The sequence below is a fragment of the Hyposmocoma kahamanoa genome, unplaced genomic scaffold, assembly GCF_003589595.1.
Source record: "Hyposmocoma kahamanoa isolate Upper Pololo Valley unplaced genomic scaffold, ASM358959v1 262, whole genome shotgun sequence".
Classification (NCBI taxonomy): Eukaryota; Metazoa; Arthropoda; class Insecta; order Lepidoptera; family Cosmopterigidae; genus Hyposmocoma; species Hyposmocoma kahamanoa.
This window is the reverse complement of record NW_020653765.1, coordinates 698,531-711,114: the sequence shown is the minus strand read 5'-3', so window position 1 is coordinate 711,114 and position 12,584 is coordinate 698,531. Positions and strand designations below refer to the sequence as shown.

The 12,584-nt window shown below is 34.7% G+C and overlaps 1 protein-coding gene across 1 annotated transcript in view; it reads right to left on the bottom strand.

The window, feature by feature from the left end:
- Positions 1 to 1,528: 1,528 nt before the first annotated feature.
- The window catches only part of LOC113228904 (Hermansky-Pudlak syndrome 5 protein homolog), an 18,414-nt gene continuing 7,358 nt past the window's right edge, over positions 1,529 to 12,584 (bottom strand). Inside the window, exons 2-6 of the mRNA XM_026462341.1 lie at positions 12,522 to 12,580; positions 10,865 to 10,975; positions 9,466 to 9,705; positions 4,999 to 7,206; positions 1,529 to 1,986 (exon numbers count right to left, since the gene is read on the bottom strand). Of these exons, the coding sequence (XP_026318126.1) occupies positions 1,624 to 1,986; positions 4,999 to 7,206; positions 9,466 to 9,705; positions 10,865 to 10,975; positions 12,522 to 12,580 (2,981 nt within the window). The 3' untranslated portion in view covers positions 1,529 to 1,623. The remainder of the gene's footprint in view (positions 1,987 to 4,998; positions 7,207 to 9,465; positions 9,706 to 10,864; positions 10,976 to 12,521; positions 12,581 to 12,584) is intronic.

The window sequence follows — 12,584 nt, the reverse complement described above, 5'->3', positions numbered from 1 at the left end:
CGCCTTAATAGCAGCAGAAACATGCTCGCCTTAATAGCAGCAGAAACTAAGGATATCCACGGATATCAAAAATCGACAGGAACGACAAAAAGCCAACGAACCAAGAAGGTCAATTGTGCACATTGTCACAAGTATCCAGTCTAACAAAAAATTTTTTCGTCCAACGTCACCATTAAACCGTCCATTGTCGCTCAAGTCAAATCCAAGTGCAAATAATTTTATCTGTAACTTATTCAATCGTCTATGTATAACACAAGTTTATTTCATGTTAAATATTATTTATTATTAAGTTTTTGTAATATCGTTTGGTACGTTAAGTTGTTCTTGTGCTAATATTTTTTTTTTTTGTTTTCCCTTTTGAGGGGGAGTACTGTACCAGCCACAGACGTGCCAGAATGTCTAACCCTCTTCCGACATTCAGGCACGTCTTGGTACAAGCAAAGTTACAATCATGCCTTGTGCATCAGCATAGAACACACGTCCCAAATTAGTATAAGTAGCTCATACAAAATGTAAACCTCACTCAGTCAACCAGAGTCAGTCAGTCAATCCTCATTCAGTATCCAGTAAACTCTCATCAAATAATCACAACATTATATTTTATTTTTATACCATGTAACCATGGTAAATATTATACTACTAGTAGTTTTTCTTACGTGATCTACAAAAGTAAATCTAAAATTTGCGAAATAACAGTTTTTCATTCTCCTCGAAAAACTTTTACTTCGATACTAGTTTGATTGTTACTTAAATTTTCAATTTACTAATCTTTAATTAAATGAACGGTATGTTTTTTTTTCGTACAACACTCTGCAACTATAGACCATCCAGTAGTAGTAGTTATATATAACATTTTAGTAGCCGTAGAACTCCCCATGAAAGAGTTCGTCCAGGGTAGTACTGCCACCTTACCTATTTCTGCCGACAAGCAGTAATGTCAGAATTGCTGTGTTCCGGTTTTGAAGGACAAGGGTGCTGGTGAAATTAGTCACGTGGGACTTTGTCAACTTATACCTTAGGGTGACAGGCGCAGTGGCAATGTCCCTCAGATCTTTGCGATTTAAAACTCGGGAGTGGCACTGCAACTGTTATGGACAGACGTGTAGCTTACCATCAGGAGCACGACTTGTTCGTACCGTCACTTAATATTATTTAAAAAATCATATTTCTACATTTGACATATAACCTCACTTATGGAGCAACATTTTTCAAATAACACTTTAAAATGTTATTCAAATATTACTGGAAGAAGAGGTAAGACATCAAGTTAAAACCTTTAAAATGTTTATTATCATTTAAATGACACTTATTCCATTTATTGAGTGATTACTTAAGAATTTTAACCTAAATTGGTTACCTTTTATTCGAATTGGGTTGCAACAGACTATTGACTCTAGATTATCTGTAGTCACGTATACCAATTCAATGCGTCAAAATACACCCCGGATAGATAAGAAAATCGTTATTCCCATTTATATTCTTTAATTTGAAGAATGATGACAAACAAACTCTACAGTACATACATTGCATTAATAAATATCGTTTGCGCCTAAATTCTCTATTCGGAAATCAAAGCAAAGTTAGTGCACAGAAGTATTTAAAAAGCTTTACATTTGTCCTTTGCTAAACTTTTATAGAACACGAAAGACATAACTTTAACTTGTTTAAACTCAAACAAGCACCATGAAAAGTATGGCCACACTTAAAAACCCACAGTCCGCCATCTTTCATTAACACTTCATTTTGTAATGGCAACCCACAAAGTATACAGTCAGTCACTCCTTTTGTAATCTGTGGTAAATTGTCTATGATTTCGTCTATAGATGCGTCTTTGATTAAAATTTGTTCGCTAACGTTGTCATCACTAGGTAAAATTGTTTCTGTCAAAGGTGATAAGCCCCAATGGATTGTTTTTGCTGCCACGACGATGGGTAGCGCTGTGTTTCTTATTTGTCCAGTAAGAGAGCTTCGAAGCAGATTGCATATCTGAAACATTGAATTTTAGTTTTTACATAACCGAAAGAACAGATTACTGGGAGAGTTCAAAAACTAATTTGGTTATTCCGGGTGCTGAGGCAGATTGTTCCAAGAAAAATGACTAACGATATTTGAAAAAATTTTTTTAATGATATATACGTCGCCTTGGTGCAGTTCGTCTTGGTATAATGTGTCCCGGTTTGGGGCGGCGCGTCAAAGACAAAATTTCTAGAGGTCGAGAGGACACAACGAGCTTTGATCAAAAGTCATGTATTTCAAAAAGATGGATTATATAATATATATAAGGAATATAATATTTATCTCTTAAGCAATCTTCTGTCAGTCAGAAAGCAATATATATTGCAAATAGTTCTTAAAATGCATAAAGCATTACCATATGACACAAATACAGAAAATAAAAGAAGGAAGGATTATGTAGCACAAGTTCCTAACACTAAGTCAACATTTTGCTGGTATGCAGTACAGTAGACGCTCAGCCTATCTATATAATAAAATTAATAAAGAATTACATATATTTAAAAAAAACTATTATCAATGCAAAAACATATTATATAAGTGGTTAAAATTACTTAATTATGAGGAAGCTGAGACGCTTCTGAAATCCATACAGTAGTATTCTCAAGTATACACTCATACACATTCACACACATACCTGTAAATCCTACCATCCATACCTCACTATAAATTCACACATTCAATATTAATAATACACATACAACTCAAAATACACTACGTGGCTCGGTACTGCATTCTCTTAATAGATAATTAATATTAAACCCCATAAATATAAAAAGTTATTTTAGCTTAGTTAAAAACTAATATTCAAACTAAGTTTTGTAATGTTTAAATATTTTAAATACAATAAATAAGTTTATATATTGGAAAGCTATGGTTATGGAAGAGCGGAGTCCCCTATCACAGGCATAATAGGAGACTCCTGACACTAATGTTTTAAAATGTAAACAGTTAAATAAATAAACTATTATTATTATAACCAGTGTTATAAAATAAGGAGACAAGTTGACAAATATGAATGGTCCTAATAGCTAAGTGATATCCATTTGTTCCACACACCAATAGAGCGTTAGCGCGCTACGTTCTATTCGTATCAGGTCCTATACTCACGTTCTCCGTCCGACATTATTTCACATTACTGTCAAATAAATAATATTAGCCCGCACTAGGGAAACCCTGTGTTGTGGTTGCCATTGACACACACATAGACAACCACAAATTACACCCAAACTCACGAGAGAAATAAATGTACGCCATACACATATTTCTCCCGGCCTGGGAATCGAACCCAACACCTCTATGCGGCAATACAGCATGGTGGCAGAACCCACGGAGGCAGTTGAATTAAAAATCGCATGATGCGAATGAAGCTTCATATCTGCATTGTTTTTTTTTAATTTGGTCGCGTATCACTTATTTCACAGTAATTGTTCCGGACGATGTCGGAGTAGCACCAGTTTCGAATCCGAGAAATGACGGTCCGAAATGTCACAGGGATCATTTTATCACTAGGTGTACAAGTGATATTCGTATATTCCTGATTTAGTGCATAAGCGACATCCGAAGTGGGTCCGAGTTCTCTTGATTTGTACAGTCTCGGATTCGGAATAAATACGAATCGGATGTTGTGTGCAAACGCGCTTACACATTACAATGTCCTATATATGTAGTTTATGAGAGCAGATTTAATGATAGAGCTATGTGCTGCTATGTTCTGTCAAGTCGGCTGTCATTAAGTATATGAGCATGAGTCATAATTCATTTTTTGTACGAGTAAGTCATAAAAGTAACATATCATTTTTTTTCTTACATAAATACTTCCAATTGTTATTGTTTTTCAAACTGACCATATAATACGACCAGTTCGGAATTATGGCTCAAATTCTAAATTTCGTAATGATTCCTCAAAACAAAAGCAATATTTGTTCAATGAAATTTACGTAAGTAATAAATTAAGTAAGTAAATTTATGTAAGTAACAAAAAACAAAACAAAACAAGGTTTAGTTGAAGAAATATTATTTGCACGGATGAACGTTATCTCTTGGAACGGCTTATCCTTTCTATTACAATAGGGTAATAAAACCATTAACACTTTTACTCACATCGCACACGGATTTAACGATCTTGGTCCATCGTACAGTAGGTAATTTGTAAAAAACCGACTGCCGACTCGTTTCTTACTTATTCAACAAGTTATTTCCGCATAAAGATTATCAAATTTAGTATTAAGTCACAGTGTGTAAAAGTACTTAAACTAGTTTGCACTCAACGAGGATATAACCAGAAATAGAGATGAAATGTCATTTAATTAGTTTGAAAACTATTCTGCCAAATCATTACTGTTACAACTGCGCTCCGATTGGCCAGCCCGAAATAAATCAACTAATTTAATTTGAGCTTTGCTATGATGGCCGAAAATTGAAAAATTACTTAACATTTAATTACCGATGAAATGTGACTCCGTTTCTTTTGTAATTAGGTGTTTTGCTGTCTTTCCCACACCACCGAATGGAACAGCCCCCGTTGCTAGAGATATTATCTTTATTACAATAAATACAGAACATTTTTGGAATATACGGAGACACAGGTACACACAGGTCAGCTGTTGGCACTGTACTTTTTCAGTTTTCTAATTTATGATTTCAGCGCAAACGAGAGTTGATATTTAAAAGTGATATAAGGCCCATTTATCTGATGAGTTGCCAGGGATGGATGGGCCTTATTTCGTTTCTATTTCTGTTTATATAGTCGATGTTTGCAATATACATGTGTCACGCGCGTTACCGAGACGGTTCACTCTTTTGTTCTATTGTACACTACAGATGAAGCGATAAGACGAATCGACGCAAATAATATTTCGCCAACTGTACAATAACAACACATTGTGACAAAAGCTGTCACGGCAGCGAGAGCATTGAAAATTCGTCATGGCTTAAAGATCTAAGTGTGGAATGAAAGTATTTGGGTTAATACAATTAACTCACCTCTAGTCTTGAATCAACAAATCTATAACAACTGTAAAGAGCATCAGTGAGTCGACAAGTAATCGTAACGTCGTACTTTTCATACATCGACGCTAGGATACACGAGTGATAGAACATCATCGTCAACTCCCCAGCTTCTATTAAATTTGCATGTTTCTCCATCAATTTTATTGCATTTCGGCCACCTATGGTTTTTAACATAAGACCTCCTATATCGTCCCAACTTAATGTCTCTTTCACAGACATGTGGTTAAACTTTTTATTGCAATTAAGACACATGTTTGCATGTAATGTAGCAAACAATTGGATTGCACGATCCCACGTGTCTAAAGTGAACTGTGGTAGAAAACTATGCAGCAAACTCTCGTCAAGCATTTGAAGTAATAGCCTTAGAACATTAAGTAAGTCTTCGTTTCGTCGCAAGTACAATATTTTCCTCCATAAGTACGGCATTCTTTTGCACATTTCATAGCATTGGTTCCTCGTATGACTTGACCATTGTTTCTCTATAAATTCGTCGATAAGTTCTGCGAAAATAGGTGTTTGGTTCGTTGTACTAAAAGGTAATGGGAAGCCACATTCACAACTCAAATTGTACAATTTTTGATTCTTCATATTCACAGATATACATGAATCCACGAAATATTTGTATAACACGTCGTCGTTAATTATAGAGTCCAAGAAATCGACTTTTCTCGAAGAAATTTTCAAATACGTTAAAAAAATATTGTTCGACACGAACTTTGACTCTTCCAAAGCTCCAATAGATAAGCAATATTGTTCCAAAAGTAACATGAGTTGATGAACCTCGCTAATATCACAGGCATGGCTTTCGATAACAGAAATTAAATTCGTGTCATCCGTTTCCTTACCGACTAGGCTTAATCTAAAGTATTGATATAATAATTTACACACTTTATCAGATTCTAAACTATTATTGTCTATTTCTATGGTCTTTGGACTAGATTCTTTATAGATAATATCATTATCAAACTCAATTGGTGTTGTCAGTTCGATGGGTTCCTCACAAGCTATCTTTTTAGGTAGATTAAATTCCTGTACAGTCTGTTTTTCAACACTCAGCTGTTTCATTTCTTCCCATTTTTCTTTGAGTATTTTCTTACTCGAACTGAGTTTGTCAGTCACAGAAACACTTAAGTCTTTTAAAGTTTGTAACGCTTCCGGTGGCAGAGTGCCAAATACATTGTCATCATTCGGCTTAGCGTTCTCATTTCCATTATTTAGTGACGTCTGCGCAAAGTACGTATTGTCTACAACATAGATGCCAGATTTCATTTGCGTTGCGTCATTGGCTTTTAATTTTTCAAACTTTTCTATTACCTTTTCTATGCTTTTAATTTGTGTTGCCTCCACTTTCTCTCTTAGTCCTGCTAAGACATGCAACTTGGTTGATAAATTCTTCGAAAGCAAATAATCACTGTACAAGGCACATAATTCAGTACATAGCAAATATTTTTCATCTATGTATGACGTTATTAAAAACTTTTCAATATCCATAAATCGCAAATTCACTACAGTCCCATTTGCTAGCCATAAATATAGAAGATCATGATATATTTTACAACCTATAATATCCTTATATGTATCAAACCAAACTGTATTCTCGTCATCGTGAATGTCTAAAAAGTATAAAGCATCTTTCTTGTAAGAAAATATGACACAGTTTAAGCTACAAATTTTGGAAAAATTTATTGCTTGTCCTTCACCATCAATATCTAAACCATCTAAGCACATCTTTTGATTGTTGTACGCATCTATAGATAGAACTGTCATAGGTTTTCTAGCCAACACTTGTTTAAATTGATGTGTCCTTCTCACAGTACCATCTATATTTGCTTCCCATAACCTTGAAGATGGCCTGGCTGAATAAATCAGTGTGTCCTGTAAATCCTTTCCAACGGCAAATTTCTCATTGTCATCAACAATGTTATAAGTCTTTATTTCTTTAAAGTCTTGATTAAGTATGGAGCCGTTTTCAAGACATTTATCTCTATTAACAAAGCAAGCTCCAAATTCACCATCTCTAAGTTTATGGCCTATTTGTCTGTATTGTTCTTGTGACGTGTCGCAAATGTAACATCGTGTCAGAGTGGAGACCAGTAACATGCAACCCTTTACGTCTAACTGACACACGCGCGAGTCTAGACTCATTATTATTTGTGATGAGCTTTGGAACATTGTTTTCGCCTGAAATAGTAATAATACATTATGTTAGTTGTTTTTCAGGCAAAGCTAATTAAACAAAAACCCTACCAAAAGATATACAAAGTTCTAATAAAAGAAATTCCTTTAAGATGTAGATACTTTTCAGGAGCCAGTCCTAACAGTAAAAAAGGAAACTTATGGCATAGTATAATAATACAAATATGGTAAATAACAAACGTAGCAGAGCGACTTGTACGTGTGCACGCTATCTAATAATCTCGCGGTACTTAGCACGGGTCAACGCATGCGCCATTAATTGTAGAATTGAAGCAGTGTTTAATTATTACAAAAGTAACCAACTTCAAACTTTACAATCGGTTACCAGTTTCATCCCCTAGTTTGCCACCCTTAGAGGTGGAATATTTTCTTGAAATTTAAATGGGACCACTACTGAGGTACCTTCTTTCCAACAAAAAAGAATCATTAAAATCAGTTCACAAATCGCGTAACATAAAAAAAATCGCGGCAATAAAAAAACGTATTGAGAACCTCCTCCTTTTTTTTAAGTCGGTTAAAAATTACATTAGTAGACGTGTAATTGTATTTGTGGTAGTTTGAACAAGTGTGCCTCAAATTCAGAATTATTCAGCATTTCATTTCCATAATCAAGATACCAATCCGCTACGATAGTTTAAAAATATCAATATGTAAGTACCTTCTGTATTTAATTAAGGTTATTTCAGTAGCACGGAAAAAAATTGACGAATACTTATATGTTTACAACCTCTAGGCACAACTAAAATAATAATATAACAACCCTACACTCCAAACAAAGCGTAGGCTTTTACGCGCCGAAAATGCGGAAGTTGCTCTACTCGCTCTTATGTCTTACTATGTCTTTATGTCACTTATTATAAAGACTTGCAATTTGGCAAATGCATATATTATAACAAGGTTATAATATATGCATGCAAATTATATATGCATTTGCCAAGACCCACGTCTATTATTATTATTATTATGTAAAGAAGGAGGCAATGGAGCAGACGAGCCACTTCATGGGAGGTGGTCATCGTCGCCCATGGACATTTGCAACATTAGATGAGTTGCCTACGCGTTGCCAGCCTTTGAGAGCCCTTTCAACACGCTTTTTGAAGAACCCCAAGCCATAGCGGAAAGGAAATACTTCAGGAAGATCATTCCACATCTTGCAGGTTCAAGGAAAGAACGAACGAGATGCCCGCGTGGTCTTACAATGCTAGGCATCTAAGATGTGAGGATGGACTCTACTCATTTGGCGGGAGGTGCAATGGTAGAAACGAGATGGTGGAACCAGTTCGAAAAGTTCCCCAGAGCACTCCCCATTACAAGACAGTAGAACACACAGAGAGCCAACGTCTCTCCATAGGCTAAGGGGCTCCATATCTTTTTGTGTTTTTTTTTTGCTGGATGTAGTAAAGTGAGTCAAGCTGGTATTTGGGAGCTCCTGCCCAGATGCGAGCAATACTCCATAATGGGGCCGTACTTATGTTTTATACAGCAAAAGGCAGTGACCTGGTGAGAAGTACTGCTTTCTTGAAGTCAGTTTGGCTTTGCTCTCCAAATGAGTGAGATTGAAAAATTTATATTGAAGAAATAACATTCGATAGATAAATATGAGTTGAAATAATTTTAAATCAACTGTCATAAATAGTAACAGCATGGACCAGTAAGTCAATTGAACTGCTAACCGCGATACAAGACAGCATAGTCGGGTATTTAGGGTCATATTCTAGAACTCTACTCAATGCTCAAGTCAGGATTGCACTGGAAACACAAGCACTGGAACTACGGCCCTAACAGCAGGGACTTGAGTATGATTTTCAGTGCTCACTGCAACACTCAAGTCCTGACTTGAGCATTGAGTAGAGTTCTAGAATACGACCCTTAGTGTCTATTGAAAAATAAATATTTTTGAAGATGTTAAAACTTATGTATACATATTTTTCACTAATCGATTTATTACATACCTAAATTATCCATAAATTTTACCATTATACCTATTTTGTGAGATATTGCTATTTTGATTATAAAGAAAGCCGCCAAATCGATTAGTAATTTAAGGAAAAATTGAGATAGAAAAATACTTCTTAGTGGTTTTTTAAACGTTTTAAGTTAGATAGCGCTATTTCTATTATACCATTAGATGCGAAATTATTATAGCTATTTAATGGTATAAAAAAAACTATAAGGGCGTATCTCAGAGATAGCGCCTTTCGGCTTAGCAGGGTAGAATAGTAATAATAAACATATGAAACTTACAATAAAACTTTGCAATTGTAATATGGATATTTGGCCAATGTCGTCACTGGCAAACAATGTGTTATTGTTGCTCCATACTATAGAAGTTACTTCGTTCCCTTGATGTTCCTTAGAAGTAACTGTAGTGTGACTTCCCATTAATGATTGATCACATTTGATTATAGTTATAATGCCCCTACCATTGGCAAAGGCAATGTGCTTTTCATCTGTCGATATTGATAACCTTGTTATTGCACCATCCTGGAAAATACGTAAACAAAGTTTATCTAACAGTTATTATGACGTAAGTACATATGTACATACAATGTATGTGTCACTTGATATGCATACTGCATGCTCTTTAATTTTCTATAATGTCTTGTGGTGTTCCTCTATACAAAACCAATTGAAAGCACTATTACAAGCATTATTATTTAGCTAAGTTTGAAATGTGGCCTCATCTTGAACCCCAAAAATATTTTTTTGTAATTGTAATGGTTCTGTATTGTAAATCGTAATTAACATGACTAAGAAACAAAATATTGGATTATTACTTTTTCACATATAGTAAAAAACTACCTGAACATTGTGTCATAAAAACAACACAAATGTCATAAAGGCACATAGAGTACCTTGTTTTCAGAAGAGGTTTCAAAATTCTACAAAAAAATTAATTCAGTAACTTTTCATGCTTAAAAAGGAGCTATAGAATATAATATGATAATAATATAATAATATTTTATTTCATTAAAAAGAGGTACAACCCTTAACTAAACATTACAAATACACTATAAATTAAAAAAAATTACAAACTTGAACATGTTTAAGTCATAAAATGATCATTTAAGCACAGAGCAGTTAACTCCTAAAGTAAATAAAAATTTGTATCATGGGAGTTAATGGTTCTTCGCTCGGAAGACATGTAGAAAAGAAAAGGAAACAAGAATCTATCTCATGTTAAAGTAATTATTACATGTAGCATACATTTGAATCGTACCATACACACAATACATAATTTGTTTCATACAGTTCTTATTATGTAATATAATGAAAATGTTGCATTCAACATGACCTTAACTAGAAAAATATGTTTTTCATACAAAACTGAGAGCATACTTTCTTGGGCCTGGAGGATCTAATTATATTTAGTACATTTTAGTGTACATTGACTGCCTCCATGGCTGAACAATTACCATGCCGGACTGCCATGCAGAGGTCCTGGGTTCGATTCCCAGGCCGGGAGAAATATGTGTATGGCCTACATTTATTTCTCTCGTGAGTTTGGGTGTAATTCGTGGTTGTCTATGTGTGTGTCCATGGCACCCGCGACACAGGGTTTCCCTAGTGCGGGGCTATGTTGATTGTGGCGTTATTATTATTATTATTGAGCATTTAGCGTTTTTAGGCGAAATATACTCACTTTGCTAGGAATAAGTTGCACAAATTCACATGGACTTCTATTAAAGATGTAAATTCCACCACTTGTTGCACCAAAGGCTATCAGACTCTTGGAAACATCGAAGCATGTATACTGAAAGTCAGTGAAGAGAATGTTATGTTTAGTATCTATTTTAAAAATATATGTCGTAATTTCTAATTAACAGAAAACCGCAATATGAGATTCTTATCATGGAAATAATAAATTTTTGTTGTAGGAATTTGAAAAATTCTCCAGATTCTCACTTTCATTACCAGTGACGCAAATGAACATGATGCAACATGTATGTATGATAATGTCCTTTCATTCTAAAACCTTCCTTTAAGGGGGACCCATACTCTGTCGAATACGAGCTTTCGTTGAAGATAAATATTTTAAACAAGCATTTCTTATTTATACTTTCAACCAAATAAAATAATAACACATACTGAACTGAGTGTTAGTCACTTATTGCAGCCTGAAATTCAGTGAAAAATCATATAAATTTTGCAACCTAGGTTGTTTCTATTTGTGAAGTCTAGCAATGGGTTTTGAAGACCTATATGTCATATACAGTTATTGTGTTGATTTTGTGCGGACGTACTTGTTACTTTATTATTATAAATAATGTTAATGAGTAAGGGGTATTTTGGAAACAGTGATGACACTTCAATTTTGGCCTCGTAGCTGAATAAAACTGTGTGAATCTAGTGGAGTGATTTAATTTGTTTTCACGGACATATTATTAGAGGACTAGAATTTTCAATCAGTACAATGATTTTCAAGGTAAACTGTTATGTTTTCATTAACATTTTGTGTGACTTTATCCACTCTAATAATATTAGGCTCTACTTTGTTGTGTATCCACAATTGTTCTTTTTCACCTCAGCTATACCCTCCACAACACCAGTTCATCAAAGAGGCTCTTCCAAAAATAAATTGTTTCTAAAAATATATTGACTGAAAAGTCATATTACACAATTGAAGACTATAGTTAGACAAAGATGTACGGAAACATGACTCTAGACTCCACACAAATTTGATTCAAAGTGTATTCAATAGCATTTAAGTTTATTTGAAAAGAACAATCCCTAGAGTTTCTTGCTCGTTCTTATCAGAGAAGTCAGCATAGTGACCGAGCAGTAGCTCAAATGTGACTTTTCAAGTGTAAATTTATTTTACCCATAGAGTAAATGCTTCTTTGACTTTGACTTTGAAATACCTAGCTGCTGCCTTAACATTGGCATTTTCAACCCATACTATCTGCCCGCTTTCTTTAAGACTGCTGATCAAATTGACTGACCGCATTTTTCGAAACTGACAGTGGCCCAAACCTAGTGGTCACCATTAAGGAACAGTTATGTTCTGGAACTGTACTGCAAAAAATAAGCAAACATATCTATTGCCCGGCAAGGGCGCCCCAATATTTTAAAAACTGAGAAAGTCCTTGCAACGCCCACTTCACATCATCGAAGGACATTTTACCTATTTTACTTTGTAGTGGAACATACACATTCCTACGTAAAGAATATACCTTTACACTATATATATTCGCGTGTATTCAATATGCAACGAACAAAACAGAGTTAAATATAGAAATGCCGCCCCCTTTCCGATTTTTGTACCTGTGCCAAAGCAAAACAAAATTAGTAAGCAGTACCTTTATCCGTTGAACGTTTTTTATAGGATAATTTATAGAATCGGTGATATCTGGCAGTTCTTG